Raw genomic sequence first — 23711 nt, forward strand, 5'->3', positions numbered from 1 at the left:
GAGAGAGTGTATGTCATACACATATATGTGAGAGGCTTCTAGGTAGTCCATAAAGCTTTGGCCCCTCTCATTTTTAATTCTTCAACCATAGTTTCCAAAATATTGGTCACCATTCTCCAATACACAACCTTTGCATTGAAGTTACTGAACATCAAAATAAATGTTGATTTAATTTGGAAGATTTCATCAATTTCTTCCTAGAATTTTTCTACTTCCTCATCTTCTACAAATTACGTTAGCATATGAGCTTCAGTTATTGTCACATTGGTCCTTTTCTGCTAATACTGAAATAAATATGAAATAAATAAATAGCTTATGATAGGATATTCTTTGTTTCCAAGGGATACACAATAAAACCAAATATATTAACTTCTTTATTTGCCTCTCCAAAGGGAAACAATGAGCCATCCTTCCATTTAATATCAACTTTTTTTTGCTTTCTGATTTTATTAATAGTGAAAATGGACATAACTCAGTTCTTCCATTCTACTATATATTGGAAAACAATATCAAGTTTAGCAACCAATAACCAGGTTAATGTCTATGAAAACTGATCCTTGGGGCCCTTTTATTACCCTTTTCCAATCACTCTGCAGAAACAGGAAGAAGAAGGACTGAGGGCCATTTTGTTTTTGTTTCTTTGTCCCAAAGGTTGCTATGGCTAAGGAATGCAGCCCTAAGTGGCCAGGCTACTAGTGATGATCCTTTTCTGCACTCAGCTAGCAGACACAGCTGGGACTGTACTCTAAGCCTTTTCAGCAGGTTAGAACCTGTCAGAACTTGCATTCCACTGACCTAGCCTTTGAGAACCCAGCATCCCTTCCATGCCATGATGAGACATTGATTTATTTAAAATTTGAAAATTTTCCTGCCCTGAGAAAAGGGTATTATCTTTCTTTATTATAACTGCTTTCTTATTTTTAATTCTTTGATCCAGCTGTAATTTAATTTATCATATGGGATAAGAATCTAAATTTATTTTTGTTTTTAACCACTTAATAACTAATGAATCCTTTCCCCAGTTGCATTGTCTATTGGTTTATCAAACATTAATATTTTTTATGTATTTGCTCTAGCTTGGGGATTTTATTCTGTTCTACTGGCAGGGTGATATGAGGGAAAGGTAGAGTGTTAAAGCTGGAGTTAGGAAAACACCAGTTCAAATCTTGCCTCCGACATCATAACCATAGCTACCGTTTATATAGCGCTTGAAGATTCACAAAGCACTTAATATGTGTTATTTCATTTGATTCTGACAACAACACTGTGAGGTAGATGTTATTATCCTGCCCATTTTAAAGATGAGGAATCTAAGACCCAGAGAGGCTAAGTAACTTGTCCAGGGTCACTTTACTAGTAAATGTTTGAGGGAGGATTTGAACTCACATCTTCTTGACTCCAAGTCCATCACTGTATCAATTATACCAGCTAGCTGCCTACTAGCTATATGACCCAGGGCAGATCAATTAACCTCTCTGCTCTGTTGTTTCCTCATCTGAAAAATTACCTCTAAGATCAGTCCCAGCTCTATGGTCTGTTTGAATGTCTTTTTTTTTTTGGTCAAATAGCAGATATTTTGATGAGAATTACTATAATATATGCTAAAGTCTGGAAGGGGAAACTCACCTTCATTCACTTTCCCCCCTCTACTTAATTTTTTATATTCTTGTCTATTTTTCTATACAAATTTCATTAATATTTTATCTAGTTCTATAAAGAAACCCACTGGCATATTTATTGGTATTATATTAAAATAGCCATTTTTATTATATTGATCTGACCAAACCACGAATAGTAAATCTCTCTCCAGTTATTTACATCATTATTTCTGTCAGTGTAGTTTTATATCTAAGTTAATTCTTAAGTGTTTAAAGTTGTAGGTTGTTTTTAATTTTATCACTTGTTATAATGATGCAAAAATCCTACTCCAGTATTCACTATGATGTAGAGGTGATTCAAAAATCTTAAAGGTTACGTCAAGGGAACAAAAGCTCTGGTGTGATGTACCTAGCTGGAAGGCCCCTGGGACCAGCTCTGCCTGACATCCAAGGATCAGACTAGCTGAGTATAGAGTGGCTTGTCACCATCCTAGTGAGGAGTTTCAGAATTACATGGTCCTTGGGCTATCTGACAATGGAAAAAACATAAAATATAAGAAACCCTAGTTTGGGCCTGGGGATTATATTTCTTTAATTTTTGTTTTAACTATTATCTTTTTTTTCCTTTTTTTATGGAGCCTAGTTTGACTTTCATACTGTTACTTTTAAAATATATACGTGTGTGTATGTTACACACACACACACACACACACACAAAACAGAGGAAATTTTGTTTTTAAAAAATCCAATTGTCTACATTGAGCAATCTTCTCTGATTTCTCAGCTAAAAGAGAAGGGAGAGAAAACTTAACTTTTCTGGTGGCAGTGAATCAAATTGCATATACAAACCCTTAAAGAAATAATCTAAATACAGGAGGTTGAAACCATTTAATTTTACTTCAATAATTCAAACTTCAGAAATCTGGTTTTCTTGTAATATAAATATCTATCTTGATTAACTCCAGTGTTATAAAAATATTAAGCTTTACATAGCCATGCGTATCCAGCACTTAGCATAGTCTCTGGCCTATACCAGGTGTCTAATAAATGTTTATTGATTGATTGAAATACCTGTCTGGCAGAGAAATAGGCTTTCGGGCAAATATTGTTTGCGCTGTTGAGACTGTTTCTGTCAAAGGCCTCATAGTAGCTTTTGGAGTCAATGGGGATGACTGCCCAGCATTACACTGTAATTTGCTTTCTCCAAAGTCTGCCTAAGAACAAAAGAGAAAAGAGGAAATGCATCTTTTGTCTACCATTTTCAGCTTGTGAGTTTCTCCATAAAAACTGATAATAACATATCATTTAACCATTTGTCTATCAGGAAATTTTGCTTTTTATAAATCCTTGCATATATTGGAGATGCAAAACTTGGTTACAAAGAATTTTTCCCCCAGTTCCCTGCTTATCTTTTCCTTTGAACTGTATTTTGTTTCTATGAAACCACTTAAATTTTGTATGATACAAATCGTCCATTTTATCTTCTGTGATCTATCCCTTGTTTGGTCATGAACCACTCTCTGACTTCACCTATCACCTCTCTTGCTTTCAGATGTATTTATCTGCTCACAGCCTTTCTCCTGAGGTCTAGACCTCCAATTTCAACTGTACATGGGTGTAACTGTTGATTGGTACTTTGTCCCCATTTACTCCCTCTACTGGCAGATTAAAGTAGGGTTTCAGCTCTCAACACACTGGTCTAAGCCCAAGTCTGTCTCAAACTCTTCATCTCAATCTTTTGATTGGCTCAACTAACAGCACCAGGTTCTTGTTCTCTCTAGCCCAAAAAAGTACAAGCAGACCCATAGTTTAAATAGGTCACCTCCTCAATGAAGCCTTCCCTGATACCCCAGACAGAAGTAATCCCCCCATCTTCTGAACTCCTATATCATTTTATTTATACTTCTCTTAATGCATTTAATATACTTCACAATTCTTCCTTTTATTATTATTATAATTCTTTCTCTTAGTAGATTGTATATTCTGTGAGGGCAGGGAACATGTTTTATTCACTTCTGTATCTCCATAATCCCTAGCACAAGGATTTGTGCAAAATTAAATGCATTCTGAACATAGGATGGCCCACCAGAAGAGACAGAATGCTTTAGTAGACTAATTAAGGAACTGATCAGAAACTGCTCCGTAGTCAAGTCCTTGGGTCTCAGCTTTCTTTATAAAGAAGCCTGGGCCTTGGAGCAGAGTAACAGCAGTGGTTTCAAGAAGGGTGACTAAATACTTCTTTCATGAATATAGGATGGGAAACCCTTGAGATAGTTTGCAGGGAAATCATACATGTAGACAATATTATCCTCCATAATTTGTGGGAATTGGACCTAAGGGAGTAAGTTGCTGCATCAATTCATAATATAATGCATAATTATCAGAAGGCATCAAGGTAGCATAGTGGATAGAGTGCTAGGCCTCAAGTCATGAAGACCTGAGTTCAAATTCAGCCTCAGACATTTACTAGGTGGATGACCTTAGACAAGTCATCTAACCCTGTTTGCCTCAGTTTCCTCATCTGTAAAATTAGCTGAAGATGGCAAACCACTCCAGTATCTTGGTCAAAAAAATCCCAAACGGGGTCATGAAGAGTCAGGCACTCTGAAATGACTGAATAACAATGACTTTAGAACCAAAAGAGCCAAGTCAATGGTTGGTTAACAACATGTAGAAGGAAGTCAAAAGGAATCAAATAACCCATTGTGGATGAATTCGTAGGACCATAGATTCTAGATCTTAGACCTCAGAAATATAACTCCCTCATTTTACAGATAAGGAAAGTGAATCCCAGCTTTAAATTATGTAACAGTTAAGTGACTTGCCCAAGTTCATATAAGTTCATAACAGTTAAGTGACTTTCCCAAGTTCATATAAGTAGTAAGTGGCAGGGATTGCAATTGAAACCATGTCCTTTAATGGCTATTGTGGCTTATTGACTATTGAGGAAAACAGGTTTAAGTGGCTTGCCCAGGGTTACACACCTAGTAAGAGTCTGAGAGATTTGAACTCAGGGAGATGAGTCTTCCTGACTCCAGAACTCTACCCACTGCACCACCTGGAAGTAACAATAATGCCTAATGTTTATATGGCACATTGAGCTTTTTTTCTTTTTCTTTTTTTGGAGGGGGGAAAGCAGGGCAATTGGGGTTAAGTGACTTGCCCAAGGTCACACAGCTAGCAAATGTTAAGTGTCTGAGGTCACATTTGAACTCAGGTCCTCCTGACTCCAGGGCCAGTGCTCTATTCACTGCACCACCTAGCTGCCCTGGCACATTCAGTTTTGCTAAGTGCTTTAGATATGTGATCTCATTCAATTATCACAACAACTGTTGTGGACAGCTATGCTTTAGATTATGAATGGACTTAATACTTAAGGTGAACAATTCCCCCTAGATCCAGCTCCCACAAATTATGGACAATATGGTCTTGAATGTATGACTTCCCTGCAAACCATCTCAGGGGTTTCCCATCCTGCCTTTATGTAGGGAAGTATAAATTGAGGCCAGTGTCATTATTATGCCCATTTTACAGATGAGAAAACTGAGAGATAGGTGCTTTTATTATCTCCAATTTACAGATGAGAAAACTGTAATCTCTAAGTAAATAGAGGTTATAGCTAGTAAGTATCTGAAACAGAATTTGAACTCACATCTTTCTGGCTCCAAGACTAGTAGGCTAACTACAGCAACGCTTCATTGCATTAGTGTAGCTCAGTGCACCTGGCAGGCAGATTATGTTTGTGGTGTGTGTCACATAGACGCTTTTTGTTCAGCTACAGCAGGTAAGACTCCTTTAACTCCTGAGATGCTCTGGTTCTATGGAATCACATGCTATAGAGGAATGGTCTTCAAGTGAAAGCAGTGATTTGGCCCAAAGGAACATGATGAGATCAACCATGTGGACATTTGGCTTTTGCTTAAAGAACTCAAATGAGGAGTAGTCTACGACCTCTCAAGATAGCTCATTCCATCTTTGGCTAGCTCTATTAGAAAATTTTCTGGGGCGGTTAGGTGGCTTAGTGAATAGAGCATTGGACCCGAAGTCAGGAGGACCTGAGTTCAAATCCAGCCTCAGATACTCAACACTTGGGCAAGTCACTTAACACCAATTGCCCTGCCTTCTCCCATCCAAAAAGCAAAAAAAATTTCCTTAAATTTGCCTGTTTGCTCCTCCACCACGAATGCAGAATGGGAAACCTCTGGATCTGAGTCCAGACTATGCTACCTAGAACTACCTGGGTGGCCTTAAGCAAGTGACTTAAGCTCTCTGAACCTCTGTTTCCTCATCTCCTGGTTCCACAGTCACTTATTGGTAGAGCCTAAACTTCAGCATAGGTTTTCTGACAAGTCCATTGCTCTTTCCACATTTGGCTTGTGTTTTATAGAGACATTTGGCATCATTTTCTGATATTCTACTTTCGGAGTAGAAAAGAAGCGTTCTGATTTGGGGATAATGTTTGGAAAACACATTTTCTGTTCCAATTTCTACTCACAATTAGCTGTGGTGCTGTTGTGAAAGGATCCAAAAATGGATTAGATGTATCAGCAGGGAATGTCTTTATCTTTAAAACAAAGAGAGATAAAGAGAAGGATGTTATTTCCATAGCACAAAACTAAAGGTGAAATCAAGTACTTCAATCTATAGCACTATGTTTTAGAATGTAAAATTGTTTCGGTCCATGATAGTGGGAAAAATATAAAAGTAAAACCTCAAAACATAGTTAGACACTCAAAGAACAAAGGTGAAGAGCTAACTAGGTGGCTTCATCCATGCAATTAGGCTATTGTGCAATCATGATAACAATACCTTGACTTGATTTATGCTTACCTGATGGAGAGCTGATGGTCGGTCTCATCACAGAGAATACCCCTCATCAGGGTTTTCTTCATTGTCACAGGGATTACCAGGCATGCTGGGTCCCAGTGGCAAGACAAGGCTCTCTACATAAGAGGGTCACCTATGTTGTTGAAAAGGCTTACTCAAGAGTTGGGGTAGGTAATGAGGAAAAGCTTCTACTTGGATTTTGCTCACTACTGAATGCATTGAGTTAGTTCAGGGGCCTGGTGGCCCCAATGCCATTCCTGAGGACACTGAAGTTCCCTGCATGCCCTCGGATGTACTTCCTGTAGATAAACTATGGGCAATGGGGGGTGACTGGATTGGAGGCAGAATCTACAGTCAGAATGTTCAAACTATGGTTGCTTGGTGTATGCTAATCCATATTCAAGAACTTTAGAGTGGTTCTGGGAGCCTCATATCATTCGAAGGGGTGATTCAGGATTGGGGTAGGCCCAGATGTTTTAGGCAAGTCAGTCCTAAAAATCATGAGATTCCTAAGGGGGTGGACTAGTTCTTGTGCTAACCCAGGGATTATAATCTCTCTTGAAGGAGTCCCAAGATAGCCTCAATAGGGGCTTCCTGGTTGTCCCCTCTTTCCAAAAAGGTTGTCCCTCTTTTTACCAAAAAGTCCACCCTCACCTTGCCTTAGTACTTTACCAGCTAAGCTCACACCAACCAGAGCATCCCTGCAACAGAGTTAGTATAGGTAGGAGGCGAGGGGCTTCCAAAGTCTGCCAATGCCAGGTTATGGCAAGTGTTTAATGGCCCAACAGGTTTCATCAAGGCATTGTGATCCTCCACCCACCACCATACTTTGCTATATTAATACCATGAAATAGATGGATTTGTATATATGAAATATAAGGAAGGGTTTATAAAGCGGGGAGGAACATTCCCCTCCACCTGGTGAGAACTTGGTGGGGGGAGGGGTTTTCTCTTGGAAACACACCTATGATAATTGCCTGTGATGGTTCCTAACTTAAAAAGAAACTATTCTTCCATTTTTGAAGTGAATGCAAGCTGTGGTATCTAAGGAACAGCTTATGTATATAGAACCATAAGTATTCTCATCCTTCCAGTGGCCACCTTTGCAGGACACTCTCCAGGCTGATGGGCTTCTGCACAGCTATACCTACCAGCCTTGTTTTGATTGGAGGGACCATGCATGCTTCATTTTTCTCTTCTTTCATTTGAATAGAAATTTGAGGATAGCAACGAGAGTGTGCAGGATTTATGGCACTGGAAGACTCTGCCTGCTCGTAAGGAGAGGAGAGAAGAGGAGGAAGAAGAAATGAGAGGAGAGGAAAGAAGGGGAAAGTGGAAAAAGGGAGAGAGGGAAGAAAGAAAGGAAGAAAGGATGGAAGGAAAGAAGGGGGAGGAAGGAGGTAAAGTGCAAGAAGTATCCATCAACTTTACGCCACGCACGGGTTGGACTCTCTGGGGCTCCCCCATCCCTCTCCTCTCCCAACTTATTCCTTGCCCCTCTGGTTGACTTCTTGTCCCTCCCTCCCGCTTGTTTTCCTCCTCCCTCATTTCTCTTAGACTCTCCTCTCCAAAACACAATTCCTTCTTCTCTAGTAACAAAACAAGATGACAAACCAAAAACTCTAGCTCCTTCCTGCACCCAAACTCGGACATATTTTGGAGGAGGTGGTGTGTGTGTGTGTGTGTGTGTGTGTGTGTGTGTGTGTGTGTAAGAATATGACTTAGTTATGAATGGTCACTTTTGATTATTTTCTGCATTTAGGACTTTTGAATCTCCTTGAAAGAAAACTGTGCATTTGCCTTTTTTGTTCTCCATCTTGAAGCTATAACTTGGTTGAGAGAAGGGCCCTCCATGGCTTTTCTGATTCCCTAGATTTCTTGTCCCAGGGCCCAGGACAGTGCCATGAATATAGTAAAAGCCAAGGAAAATTTGATGAGTAGGATGAAAAGATAATAAGTACTCTGATGTTATGAAAGTAACTCAAATTCCAATACTAGTTTTTTCTTAAATTTGTTTTTGTTTTTGGGGTTGTTGGGTTTTTTTTTTTTTTTTGCTTTTGTGGAGGGGGAAAAGCAGGGCAATCTGGGTTAAGTGACTTGCCCAAGGTTACACAGCTAGTATGTGTTAAGTGTTTGAGGCCACATTTGAACTCAGGTCCTCTTGACTCCAGGGCCAGTGTTTTATTCACTGCGCTACCTAGCCGCCCCTTGTGTCTTAAATTCGAATCACTGATTCTAGAAACAATATTCAATTCAATTCCGACATTTAGTAGGCACTGACTATGTGTACGACTCTGTGTTAAGGATTGGGGGTTACACAGATAAAAGTCCCTCAGGCCCTGCCCTCTATATATTGTCTACTGGGAGAAGGGGATTTGGGTGGGATACGACACATATACAAATAAATGATATAAAGCAGAATGGAAGAAGGCCAAAGGAGAGGTACAGACAAAGTGCTCTGGAAAAATTTGGGGAGGGAGAAAACACTCTCAACTGGGGGCAACCAAGGAAGGCTTCATGGAGGGGGTGGTGCCTGAGGTGGGCCTGGAAGAAAGAGAATTCCAGAAGGCAGAAATGAGGCACAAATGCATTCCAAGCATGGGGAATGGCCTATATGAAAGCAGAGGAGTGGGAGAACAGCTAGTAACCCTATTTATCTGGATTATAGTGTACCTGAAGAACAAAACAAACTGACTTGTAAGGCAGGTTGGAGCCATTGTGTAAGACTTTAAGTATCTGGCTAGGGTGACTGAATTTTCTCCTGTGGGCAATAGGGAGCCACGGTGGCATTTTTGAACCAGGTAATAATGTAGTCAGACCCGTGTACTAGAAAAATCTTTTTTGCAGCTAAGGAAGTTTTGTTGTATTGGTATTGCTATGGAGAATATAAAGAGGCCTCCTGTCAGAATTCATATTCATCACTATCTAAGGAAATTTTAAGGTCTTTTTCTTTTTCCACATAGAGTGTTTGAACTGTTCATTGTTCCTTTAGATAAAGGGTTCTTAACCCACGGTCCACAGATCCCCAAGGAGTGCATGGCTAGATTTCTGGGTGTGTGTAAATTTGGATGGGGGAAAATATTATATTTTTATTTCAATATAATTGACTTCTTTTGTAACTTCATATATGTTTTATATATATATATATATTTTAAAATATTATTTTGAGAAGGTTTCTATAGACTTGACCAGATTGCCTAAGGGGTCCATGGCACCAAAAAGGTTAAGAACCCTTGTTTTAGACTGTAGGCCCTGGTTTTTCAAAGTTTTATAGTTGCTATTCAACTGTTTTAGTTGTATTTGACTCTTCATGATCCCACTTGAGGCAAAGATACTTCAGTGGTTTGCCATTTCCTTCTCCAGCTCATTTTATGGATGAGGAAACTGAGGCAAGGTAATATATAAAAGCATATTATAAAATATAAAAGTAATAATAACAGATTTGCAAACTTGCGAAGCACTTTGCAAATATCATCACATTTTATCCTCACAACTCTGAGAAGTCATCACTAGTTACCCTCATTTTACAGATGAGGAAACTGAGACATATAGAGGTTAAATGACTTGTCTACGGTCACACAGCTTATAATTATCTGAGATCGGTGATGGAGTGCTGGGGCTGGTCTTAGAAAGATTCATCTTCCTGAGTTCAAATCCAGCCTCAGACACCTCCCAGCTGTGTGACCTTAGGCAAGTCACTTAACCCTATTTGCCTCAGTTTCCTCATCTGTAAAACGAGCTGGAGAAGGAAATGGCATACCACCCCAGTCTGTTTACCAAGAAAACCCCAACTGGGGTCATGAAGAGTCAGACATAACTGAAATGACTAAACAACTTCTTTGTCCCAGGTCCAGTACTCTATCAATGGTACCACCAAGATGCCTAGTAAGCCATACCCTTTACTTCTTCTACCCCCAGAAAAAACGAAACAAAAAAAACCAAACCCTAAAAGGCCCCATGCTTCCTAGTTTATTAAAGAGATATTTCTTTGTTTTTTGTTAAACTAGACAAATCCAAAGTACAAGGGAATGAAACAAATGACTTTTCTTAGAGACCAGCTTAATTAAAAATGATTAAAAGAAGATAATTCTCTGCTAAATATCATACCAATGAATTTACTATTCACATATATTCTTAAGAATTTGTATGGTTTTAGTAAGAAAAACCTTGTACAGTATTGGCATAAGGGAAGTCTATTCATTCGTTTTTTTATATTTCTTTATATTTTTCTTTTTATTTAAAAAACAAACAGCACCAATGCCCCTGGGGCTCCTTGTACATTATTGACCTTGATTCCTAAGAATGACCCAGTGTTTATCTGTTTCCATTATTTTATGAAAGCTCTGAGTTCATAAATAAACTGATCATTTAAAAATTCTGCTCTCCCATCTGTACCTAGATAGATACCTTTTACAGATCTAGCCCAAAGACAGCTAAGTTTGATCTTTGATCCCAAGAGGCCCATACAATATAGATTTTGAAAGAAGGATAGTCCAGTGGATTTCTGAAGATTACATAAGGCACCATACCCTGCCTTTCAGACCAGACAAGTTTCCATATGGACACAAGAGGATCCAGAGAAACTCAGTGCATATCCTTGTTGTGTTAGGGCAAAGTAAAGCCCCCTTTTGGGGCAGTTAGGTGGTGTAGTAGATAGAACACTGGGCCTGGAGTCGAGGACCTGAATTCAATCTGACTTTAGACACTTACTAATTGTGTAACCCTGGGCAAGTCACTTAACCCTGTTTACCTCAGTTTCCTCATATGTAAAACGAGCTGGAGAAGGAAATGACAAACCACTCTAATAACTTTGCCAAGAAAACCCTAAATGGGGTCACAAAGAGTCAGACACGACTGAACAAAACAATTGCAATTCAAGCCTCCTTTTTTTTTTTAACTTTTTTATGTCTTAGGAGTGCCTCATTTTATCCCAACGCTGACCCTAAACAGGTTGTCGGTGTTAAGCCCACCATTAACAAAAATTTTCAAGGGCTTCATTTTGCTTGTGGAGTAAAGTGTAATAATCTCCTTGACCTGGCACTCAAAATTTTCCATGATGTGGTAGCACCCTCCTTTCTGCAGCTTTACCTTATATTATTCCTCTCACTATATTTTTCACTCCCAGCAAACTGTAACATTCCCTGACCCCTGAACTTCCCTCTGTGCTTTTCTCACATTTTTCCTCTCTTATTGGCTTTACTTGTTAAATTCCTACCCACACTTAAAAACCTTTATCAAATGCCACCTCCTCATCTAGCACTCCTGATCCTCCAACAATAATAATAGTGATGATGATGATGATGATAGCTAACACTTACATAGCAGCCACTGGGCTAAACACTTTAGAAAATTACCTCATTCTATCCTTGCAACAATCCTGGGAGGTAGGTGCTATTATTATCCCCATTTTATAGATGAAGAAACAAGAGGCAAAGAGATCTTAAGTGACTTGCCAATGATCACACAGCTAGGAAGTATCTGAGTCCAAATTTGAACTCAGGTCTTCCTGACCCCAGGCCCAGAGTTCTATTTACTGCACCACCTGTCCCCTCTCTCCCTTCCCCCCCCCCCAACTTTGCACTTCACATATCACTCTTACAGACAATTTTCTAGAGCGTTTATGTAAATGTATATTTAGGTAAAATGTATATTATAGGGGCAGCTAGGTGGCGCAGTGAGTAAGAGCGCCGGCCCCAGAGGAGAACCAGGGATCGGTTCCAGCCTCAGATACTTAACACCCACACAAAAAAACTGGCGTGTAAACTTGGGCAAGTTACTTAACCCCAATTGCTTTAAAAAATGTATATTATAGTTATATTAGCATGTCACTCCCCTACTCAGTCAACTCCAGTGGCTCCCTAGAGTCAAACAAAAATACCTTTTTTAAGTTTCTTATGCCCTTAACAACCTGGCCCTAACCTATCCTTTCAGCCTCATTAGTCATTATTCCCCTTCTTGCATTCTGCAATCTAGCAAAACTGTCTTTCTTTGTTCCTTGTTGTGTTTGTCCTTCGTTTTTTGAAGAGGACCATGGTATCAGTGAAATGATGACATGACTTGCCATTCATTGACTTAGATTTAAGTGAAGGAGGGCTGTGCAAGGTCACCAGCCTCACTTTTTCCTCCAGTCATCTGGATCCAGTGACTAGATATTCATCAGGATGACTGGAGATGGCCCAGGCTGCAATGGGATACCCTGGTCCTTTTAGGCTAAGGCCTTTGCAGGTACTCACTTAGGGTGAGGTAATGCCCATTCAGTGAACAGGCCTCTTTAAGAAGTGAGTCAAGGGATGGCCCTTTTAATTAGAAAAAGAAAAAAAAAATCAAGCTGGGAGGGGAAGATTCTCAGGGTTGCTATTCCAAAGAGAAACAGTTACCATGGACATTCACTCTAAGCCAAGAGGGCTGAAAATACAGCCACTGAGTGGAGCTTGGGCAGGGACCTATTGTGGTCCAATGTATGAGCTTCACAGTGAACTGGGTTTAAGGTTTTACACACAACATTCCACCTACCACCTCCATGCCTGCAACACAGACCTCACTTCCACCTTATAGAGTACCCCTCTTCCTTCAAGATGCAGTTCAAGCACCAATTTGTACATGAAAACTTTCATCATTCCCTTAAATGCTACTGCCTTCCCTCCCAAATGAGTCTGAGTGAAGCTACTTTATATTTATATTCTTCCTGTGCAAGGTCACCAGCCTATATATATATATATATATATATATATATATATATATATATATATGTATATATATGTATATGTATATGTATATATGTAATATATTTATATTCTTCCTCTACCTACATATACTCATATCTTTGTTGTCTCCTCATTAGGAACTAAGCTTCCTTCGAGGAAGAATTATTTCCTCCATGGTATTTGTTTCTCTGATGCCTCTTTCATTCGCCAGTAGGAACTTTGTCAATACTTATTATTTTTTGTGTTCATATTTTATTCTCATATTATTATCTTCTGTAAGATCCAGGAGAAAAGAGACAAAAGGTGGACTCTGTCTATCACTTAGCATGGCACTCTGCATACATTAAGTGCTCAGTAAATGTTTTTTTGATGACACACACCATCATATCAGTGCTTCACAAACTTTGCTGTGTCTTTGATTCACCTCTTGATTTGTACATTTGAACCTGTACAAATTTGCATCTCTCTCATCTATATGATCTCTAAAATCCCTTCCAACTAGAAATCTTATGGCTTTGAGCTCCAATTATAGCAATAGCCTCTTAACCTACATCTCTTCCTACAGTCTACCCTCCATGAGTCCATTTTGCACACTGTTGCCAAAATCATCTCTCTCCAGTTCTGAAAGGATCTGTGTTATTCTCATTTTAAAAGAACAGTCAAAGTCCTCAGCCTACCTTCAAAGAACCAGCCCTGCCCTACTGAGCCTTCTATTGTCAAGCTTGGTATTTGAGTACTTCAAAAAAGAACCCCATCGTATTTTAGCCCCAGGAATCTGCTGGGCCACACACACAACTTGTCCATTCTTCCCTACATGCCTTTATTTGTGGTCTCATTTTAGGCTCTACCTTATTTAGGTCCCCTTGGATTCCCTTCCTTTCATCTCTAATCTTACTCCAGCTTGATTTCTTTAACACGACTACAAACTTGCATCTCTAAAAAGCTTTCTCTGTCTCATTTTGATTACTGACTTACTCGGTCTCATTTTGGTATTTCACACACACTATTAATATTTATACTATTCCACAGAGATATTTCCCTATCCAACCAGGTATAAGATCTTCAGAGCAGGGACCACATACCTCCCTTTCTTTTGTGAAGAAAAATTTGCATTTGGTAGAGTCTTAACACATGTTTATTCATCAGCTTACAGAAGTGTGACCTCATTTTACCTGTAAACTAGCCCAAGTCAGTGGCAAGTCTAGATAAGTTTTCTAATAGCTGATAAGACCTTCTCTAAATGGTCTATGGTCAATAGTTAACTATGTGATATGGCAATGTGTTAATAAGTTAGTGGACATTTACTTTGGGTTTTGAGAATTTGTCAATAATTTTTAAAAAATACTAATTTTAATAAAAGGAAAACCTTATGGTGACTGCTAGAGGAATAGCAGTTGCTTATATTTACACTTGATTTTGAATCTTCATTAATTTCACGTCCTGTGTATGAGCAAGAGATAAAATGACCACAGGAAGATTGCAGAGCTGTTGATTCAGAATTATGAGACTTGTCCATCAAGGAATCTTAGAATATAAGATACCAAGGTCATCTTTGTGTTACATTTATCAAATTGCAAAACTCCCACAACAAAGCTATACTGGGTAGAGAGGGCAGAGAGCAGGAAGGCGTGGAAGCAGGACCTGAGTTGGCTGGCTGAAAAGCAAGAGAGAATCACTACATGAGCATTTGAAGCAGGGGAGTAATGAGGTTGACTGCTGGGAAGGTACAGCAGCAGATGGATACCTGGCATGCAGCAGCCAGAGAGAGGGGGCCTATATAGAATTAGGTCATCACACAGACACATGAAGCCAAGAAGCTGCAACACAAGCAGGGATGAGACTGACAAAGAATGGCTTAACAAGTGAACCTGCTGTGGAAAATACTGTAGTCATATTCAAATATGTAAAATCTAATAAGACCCAGAATAGCTTCTTTCAAGGATAAGGGCACAGAAACACTGAAAGTGTCTGTCATATAATCCAAAACCTGGAGGAAAAATGCAGTCCCAGGAATTTATTGGAATGAAGGATTCCAATTCGTATCATTGAATGTATGGTGAATACAGCATTGAATCAACCTTTCCAAGAGGTATATCATGATTTACAATGAACCAATATGTGTCCCATGGTTTGTAGCTATTCTCATTTGTAGAGATTTCTTTAAAAAAGAATCTTACTTTAAAAAGCAAACCCTAAAATTTACCATTGGTGTAGCTTCTGTGAAATCCATCAAAAGGTCACCTGGCCCCAAGGAAAACACATCTCCTGTGTCAGAGGGACTCTAAAAAGGCAGAAAATGTTTCCAGGTCAATGTTGGCCCAGCATTTTAAAATATAACATATACTATACTTAATGAGAAAAATACTATATGGAATATAACCATATAGTTTTCCCTTTATAACACTAGTATTGGGAAATAGGACTAGCCAATATGGTCTAGACTATTTGTGAAGATCAAAAAATGTAGTTCAGGCTTTCAGTCAATGTAGGTATTGACTCAAATACTTATTAGCTGTGTGTTTCTGGGTAAGTCACCTAATCTCTATCTGCCTCAGTTTCCTCATCTATAAAATGGGAAACCTACTTCCCAAAGTTTTTTTAAGGATAAAATCAGATACTATTTGTATCTTTGCAAAGATATTCTTTGCAAATCTTAAAGCAATAATGCTAGTTATTATTTATCAAGGGCATAATTTTAAAGAATGCAGAATTATCAATTTTGGAGATTTGGGTTCCATTCTCATTTCTATTATAAGCTAGCTTTGTGACCTTAGGGAAGTCACTTTTCTTGGCTTCCATTTTCTCATCTATATAATGGAGGTGGGAGATAGTCTAAATGATATCTCCAATCCTTTCCAGTTTTAAGATGCTATGATTCTAAGGTTTGACCTTAATTATATCCGGATAACAAAAAGCCATAGATTAGAGAGAAGTATTTAGGTTATACAGGTGGTCCAAAGCATGGAAGTGGTTCAAATTCATGGAACAAAAGTGCAAGATTACATTCCATGTATAGTGCTGTTTTTTTGTTTTGTATAAGTTTTAGCTACACAGCTCTCTACATTGCTTGTGTTTAACTAAAATGGAGCAGAATGATATGTCTTCCACTTTCTATATATATGTACTGTACATTTACAGAATGATTCAGCATGGTCAGCCCTTTGTACATCCCTTTCCCATCTTGTACTGTACCTTTGCACAGGGAGATAGCTGGTTTTGCCCTTCCACCTTCTGAGGTGTGCTGATTTTCTGGGACGCTGGAGATCCTGGTGGTCCTGATGCTGTTGTTGCCATGGCAGCAGCCAGGGCTGGAGGAAGGTCATCTTCATCACTGTGGTTACTGAAAGTACATGAAGCTCTGCTCATTACAACAAAGGGGTTTCCAAAGGAAGGTGATTCAAGAAGGATATGTCTTCACAGGGATTGACCTAGTTATTTTCTTCCCTCAATATTGCAAGCAGCTTACAATTTTATTTCCAAATTATTTTTTAAAAAGCTGTTGCTACAAATTATCTCCTAGAGAGAAACAAAATGTTTTTCTTGTTCGGTTTTTATTTTGCATTTTGCATGCTGGCCTAAATTTAGTTTGATTTTTTCCACTGCATATAATTCCCTAATAATTGCTCATTTGTTTTCAATCATTTTTAGAGCTGCATCTCTGTTCTTTTAAATATGTTTGTCAAGAATGAAGATACATTAGATCTCTTGAATAAAAACTGAAAATTGTGTGGCTATACACTGACGGTCTTGAAAGTATGTGCATGTGCATGTGTGTACTATGTGTGTGTGTGTTTTCCCCTAGCACGACTGTTGGCAAATGCAAAATGCTGAAGTTTGTTGTCACATCTAGCCCAAACCTGAACAGCAAAAAAAACCCAAAAAACAAAAAACCTAGTTTGAGACAAAAAACTAGTGATTCTTTCATAAGTATAAGGACCCTTTTTGAAAGTCCATCAAATACTCATGAGGCTTTATGGTAAAAACAAGGAGCCTCCCTCATCTGAGAGAGGCTGTCATTGTCAGAGAGTGGGAGGATTCTTCCTTCTCTCTATTTTTGTCTTGTTTGGTCATCCTGGCTTTTCAAGGCTGATCCTGCTCTGTGTGAGCCACTCCGCTCACCAAATATTATGGGAACAGGGTGGACCTTTGAAGAGACTCCTTCAGTAAGATTATAGAGCTTCTCAGCCAAGCAGTTTTCCCACAGACCAGTTTCCTTAGATTGCCTTGAAAAAAAGAATCACCAATATGTTCCTTCTTGAAGAGCCAATTCCTTTGTGTCTTCCCTGTTCACTAATAGTCACTAATTTTCCTCTACTCAGGTATGTAAACATTAAAAAAAAATCAAAGAAAAAGTTTCAGGTTCTTGATAGAGACAGGGTAGCCTCTCTCATCAGGGAAACAAATGTTTTAATCATTTCAAACCTTCGTAGGGTAAATAGAGGGCATCTAACACCACTTGAAATCCATTTCCCCCATATTCTTTATCACTTACTACGACCAATGTGGTAGATATGGGATGTGTACATGTATGCATGTGCGTTTGGGTACATGTGTGTGCATCGTGTGTGCATGTGTGTATGCATGTGCATGTACATGTTTGCATGTGTATGTGCGTGCATGTGTGCGTGTGTGTGTGTGTGTGTGTGTGTGTGTGTGTAGAAATAGTTCATGGAAGGGTATAACCAGTGACTGGGTTAGGATTGGGAATATGGTAAGTAGAGGGGAGCATTAAGAAGAAATTGCAGTGATGTAAAAACAGAAGGCTAAAATAAAACTTTTTTTTTTAAATAAAGGAAAAGAAATAGTGCATGGAGTTCTGCTGGCCTATTAAACTCAGGACTCTAGTTTCTCCTTTACAGTGCTATCCTTTCTGATGTTGTGCCAAACCTTCTGTATTTTATTTCATGATCTGCTACTCCTTCCATTTGCTTTCTATTCTGCTCAATCTGCCCCCTTTTCCTTTGTATTCAGGCATTTACAGATCATTTTGAAAATATGACTTGGTCCAGGTGCTTCCAAGCTACAAATATTCTTGACTCCTTGTAGTCAGGCTTTTTTTTTTTTTTTGCTTTTTGGAGGGCAATTGGGGTTAAGTAACTTGCCCAAGGTTACACGGCTAGTATTTTTGTGTGTGGGTGTTAAGTGTCTGAGGCCAGAACTGAACTTAGGTCCTCCTGATTCCGGGCCGATGCTCTTACTCACTGCGCCACCTAGCCGCCCCTCAGGCTTTCTTAAGGAGAAGTCTAAATCTGATTTCAACAATTTGCCTGAAAGCTATAGATCTTCAATCTTGAATCACTTCAGGACAGCCAATTCTCCCCATCCCATCTGTTATCCCTTCTTATAGCCTTGGAACTTGTCTATGCTCTCCTGGTATTTGGAACATGGTCATCCGGAACACCTGATATTCTCTTCCCATTCGAAACTTGTCATTTTTCTTAAATAGGTGGGATTTTATCTGTTTAACTATGATGTGGCCTTCCATCCACCCCAACATAATTTCTATTCCCACCAGAAAATATAATTAAAGAAAAACAATACATTTTAACTCCATTTTTTGGGGGCATATAAGCTTCAAGAGGTCAAGGTCACTTATTACGTATGTGCGCAAACTCAGCACTCACTAATAATAACAAGCTATGTATAGGTAGTCCTTGAAAAATGCATATACTTATCCTGAAAATGGAACCATACCCAAAATGCAATTTCCTTTTTGAATATATGTAGAGGCATCAGGCATAGGATTACAATCTATGAATACCATATAGCCTTATTTCTGACCCTGTCTATCTGGCTGTGAAGTATACCTGGAACTGTTATACTGTTTCTGGGGAAGTTTGGTGAACCTAACCCTGCACTCATAGCTCACGATTACCCATCATCCCTTCTAACATACCAGTTCTGACTAGTGGGCAGCATTAATGTATTATATGTTATTTGTGTTGTGATAGTGAAAGACAAGAGTTAGCTAGACTGGTCCTGCCTGAGTATCCATGGAATATTATAAGAACAGAGGAAGTTTTCCAGCATCTTGGAGTTATTTTATAGTAATAATTATGTTTCTTCCTTAAGAATTAGCCTACAGATGGCTTCAGACTCCAGAAAAAAAATTTTATACAGAAAAAAGAAGTTACCTCAAACTCTTTCTCACTTAATAGAAAAGATGGAGGGAGTAAGGCCTGCAACAACAGAGAAAAGACCTACTCTGATACAATCATGAATATTTTAAAATATGGCCTTGAAAACATAACTACTATGCAAAATATGAAAGTTTCCTCTCCTCCTCCCCTCATTTAGTAGGGGATGATATTATCCTGATAGGAACATATGAACTTTGATGGGGAGAAGAGGAGAATGGAAATAGCTATTACATATACATATTATTCCCTTAATTTTTGTCACTGTAATAGAACAATGAGAGGCAATATGGAGTAAAGAAGAGAGACCTGGCTTTTGATCCAGGTTTGAAGTTCTATCTCTTACAAAATTGTTATGTGATCCCAGGCAGATCACTAAACCTCTCGATGCTCTCTAGGCAGCTCTCTAAGACCATGGAGCCTTGCTTTTCTGACATAAAAATATGGATATCATTACATGTTTTGGAAGGAAGCTGTACATTTTATATATTTTTGTGCCTGAAAATTAGGCTACTACTCTAAGTTTCAGATAAAGTGCCAACCTGCATTGGTGAACCAAATTTCCTCACAAAGGAGTTCCCCATACCAACAAAATCACAGGTCCAGTCCCTATTGCTGATGGACCAACAAAGCTTCCATGGCTGGCTATGAAATCTCTCTGGAACTGTCATGCTGTTTCTGAGAATCAGTGGAGCAAAGTGGATAGAGAGATGACCTTGGAGTCAGGAAGACCTCGGTTCAAATTCTGCCTGGATGTGTGACTCTGGAAAAGACACAATTCCTTAGTGCCTCAGAGGGCCAGGCAACTCTCTAAGGCTATAAAAGGCAGAATAGGAACCAATCAGCATCGCATAGGTTAAAAAAAAAAAAAGAGTCTGTTCCAAGGAAATCAAGTATCTTGCCTCTTTTTCTTCCTCCCTCCCTTTCCGCACCCCATACACCAAAACTCCCCAGGTGGAACTCACAAACTGTATTGTCTTGTTAATTTTCTCACTCTTGGGGGCTTAATTTCTTGCTTCTCTTGCTTTTCTATAGCTGGTTCAATAGCTTCTACTTTTATAGAAGGAACAGGGCTTCTGGAGAGAGAAAAGAAATACATGGTAATATTTTTGCTTTAGTTATTTGTTTTCCCAGCTAAGCTATCCCTGAATATCCTAATTTATTTTGTGAATTAGAAAATTCATTTGTTTTGTAGAATGTTAATTCTAGAGGTCAGGTACTATTAGGTTTTTGTCTCTATATCCATCCCCAGTGTCTTGCATAGTACCTTAAACATAGTATATATTTATTAATGTTTGATTATCAAATTGGACTTATTTTACTTTTCTTGTTTACTTATTGAACACATTTATTTGTCTAGAATGTAAAAATTTGTTTTGATCTCACCAATATTCAAACAACCCCTCTGGGATACAGCTTATTGTTTGTTAACAGCAAGGAAGGCTATGTCCTTAAACTTTGATAGTGTAATATTAATCTTGACTCGTATACATTTCCATAGCATATCCAAAATAAATTAAATGCACAATTTGAACTCCAAATGGAGAAGAAAAGACAGACTAAGGTTCTTTCTGGAAGTTATATGTCTGCTCCACCTCCACTCAAAAAGCAAACTACATTTTGAATATAGAGTCATCTCCACCCTCCACACCCATCCCTCCCCCCCCCAGTTCCAAGGGATGTAAGTGCCTATTATTTCATTGTTTTTCATTCCTGTCCAACTCTTTGTGACTCCATTTGAAGTTTTGTTGGCAAAGATACTGGAGTACTTCACCATTTCCTTCTCCAGCTCATTTTACAGATGAGGAAACTGAGGCAAACAGGGTTAAGTTGCCCAGGGTTACACAGCTAGGAAGTGTCTGAGCCCAGATTTGAACTCATGAAGATGAGCCTTCCTGATTCTAAGTCCAGCATTCTATCCGCTGTGCCACCTAGTTGCCCTAAGTGCCTATAATGGGGATGTATTATAGGACAAATTCCCCTAATTCTGTTAAGAGTACTATGATCTTGACAACCACCCAGTTTCATAATCTTGAAATTGTTTTTTGTCTTTTTCTTCTCCTTCAAATCTGATACAATCAGGTAAAAAATCTTGTCAATTCTGTCTCCTCAATCTCTCTCCCATTAGTTCCCCTGACTCTACACACACACACACACACACACACACACACACACAACTGTAAAATTCATTAATTCTCATCTGTTTTATTACAATTACTTCTTAATTGGTCTCTCTCCTTCTAATCTTTCCTCCTCTGCACAGCTGCCAAACTGATATTCCTAAAGCACAGATCTGACCATGTAAACCTGCCCTACTCAAAGATTTGAATGGTTTCTTATTGTCTTTAGGACAATCAGATTCAGTCTGATTGAACTCACCACAATCCACCTATCTTTCTAATCACTTCACAGCAGTAACACACATAGCTAGAAGGGACCTGTAATGGGAATGTAAATTTTAAAGATCTTCCCTGCTGTAAGGGTTATGGGATTTAAAGATCTTCCATGCCCCATTGGACTTGCTGATGTAGCAGGAAGGGGTGGAGCAAGAGGAAGAGGAAGCCAAGCTAGCGTTCCTGCGGTGGCTGGCGGTGGTGGCAGCGCGAAGCCCTTTTTTTTGAGTTAGGACTGCTAAGGACTTTCTGCTAAGGACTCCTGCTGAGGACTGCCAGGGGCTGGAGCTGCTGGGAGTGTGCTTCCAGGACGCTGGGTGGTTGCTGTGCGTGGGGAGAGGAGGACCTTTGCCTGAGGTAGCCTGTTCTGTTTTAAAGGCTTGAAAATGTGGGTGCTTTCTACTTTATCTACCTGTGCCAATATCATAACTACTCTGATGGCTTTCACTTTCTGGTTTTGGGACTCAGTCTTTTGGTATCTTAATAAATTTTCTAGTTTATTTCCTCATATGGCAAACATGACGTATTTTGTAATGGATAATTATATCAGCATATTTGTAATCTCCATAGGCATTGTGAATATGGCATTGCTGATACACCTGCCCCTAGGCTAAAGTGCACCTGGAGGCTGGGGTGGGAGGCTTGTTTTTCAGTAGATACTTTTTGATTGGCCAGTGGGTCCAAAAGGTTGTTACATTCTCTGAGCCAGGAGAATGCTATATAAACCTTGATGTGTAGCTTTGTTTTGGGGCTCACTTTGAGAAGTGTTCTGTGATTTGATATGGATTCTGGGAAGCCGTTGTCCAGAGCCCCCCGCTTTGAAAAACCCAGATGTTGATTTGGTATGGATGTAATGGTTGGACAGTTTGGAAACTGTCTACTTGATCTGTTTCTCTGTCTTGATAATTCTGTCTGTGTATTCTGAAGTTTGGGGTGCTGACCTTTTCCCCCTGAACTAGGTAAACGATACATATTTGACTGATTAAAGTAAGCTTGTTAACCCATTTTGAGTTGCTTTCCTTTATCAAAGCAGATCTAAGAACCTGTGTGGGGACGCTGGGGTGCTTGCTGCTACAGGACTTTAGGAGTCATTTAGTCCAAATCTCTCATATTACAGGCAGGAAAACTTAAGCTCATAGAGTGACTTGCCCAAGGTCACTCAGGAACTCTGCTGAACTCAGATCCTCCAGCACCAAGGCCAGTTCTCTTTCTGTTGCATTATGTATGCCTTTTTTCATGTACTACCTATCCAGGTCTAGCCTACTTTTTGTTCCCTATAAACAACATTCCATCTCCCAACTCAGCCTTTGCACAGGTAGGTATCCATCCTCCTTCCTACATCCCTAAAATATATTTTCTCTTCCCCTTCCTCACCTCTGACTCCTAGAATCCCTAGCTTTCTTCACAGTGCCTGGCACACAGCAAGTGCTTAATGTTTTTTAATTGATTGCTACCCTGGTATTCCATGGGATGGATAAGGCTGGGACTGAGACAGAACATTCAGAGAGGTAGGAGAAAAATCAGGCAAGAACAGTGTCATGAAAACCCCCAGAGGAGAAAGCATACAGGAAAAGGTGATTGACAGTGTCAAAGGCTATATATAGAGAGAGGCCAAAAAGTATGAGAAAAGACTATTAGATTTGGAAATTAGGGGGCCATTGGTAATATTAGATAGAGCAATTTCAGTTGAATGATGAGGTCAGAAGCTAGATTGTAGTGGACTTGGAAGAGAATAAGAAGAGAGGAAGTGGAGGCACTCATCGTAAATTACTTTCTCAGGAATTTGCCCATAAAAGAGAAGAGAGATATAGGAAAATAGCCAGGGATTTAGTTCTTTGAATGAGAGATGGAAAGCATGGGGGATAGAAGAGGGGAGCATGGCAACAGGGTGAAAAACAGTTGTGATGAGTAAAGATGATAACTCATAATTCCAGGAAGTTCATAGTGGGTATCCTAGCTTCTCTCAGTTTCATTTTGGAGAGTGGAGGAATAACAAGGCAAAGGGAACAATAGCTTGGGTGAAGGTGAAGGCGTAGGTCCTTGGGAATCCAT

General features: G+C 39.2%; 1 protein-coding gene across 1 annotated transcript in view; it reads right to left on the minus strand.

Annotated features, from left to right (window-relative positions):
* The window catches only part of EPB41L4B (erythrocyte membrane protein band 4.1 like 4B), a 248062-nt gene that overhangs the window by 5236 nt on the left and 219115 nt on the right, over positions 1-23711 (minus strand). The window contains exons 20-25 of the mRNA XM_069095377.1: positions 20232-20342; positions 16322-16460; positions 15333-15410; positions 7577-7693; positions 6094-6162; positions 2670-2812 (exon numbers count right to left, since the gene is read on the minus strand). Of these exons, the coding sequence (XP_068951478.1) occupies positions 2670-2812; positions 6094-6162; positions 7577-7693; positions 15333-15410; positions 16322-16460; positions 20232-20342 (657 nt within the window). The remainder of the gene's footprint in view (positions 1-2669; positions 2813-6093; positions 6163-7576; positions 7694-15332; positions 15411-16321; positions 16461-20231; positions 20343-23711) is intronic.

Source organism: Petaurus breviceps, unplaced genomic scaffold, assembly GCF_028583685.1.
Source record: "Petaurus breviceps papuanus isolate PSGF00001 unplaced genomic scaffold, PetGlider_PUasm1.0 226, whole genome shotgun sequence".
NCBI classification, from domain to species: domain Eukaryota; kingdom Metazoa; phylum Chordata; class Mammalia; order Diprotodontia; family Petauridae; genus Petaurus; species Petaurus breviceps.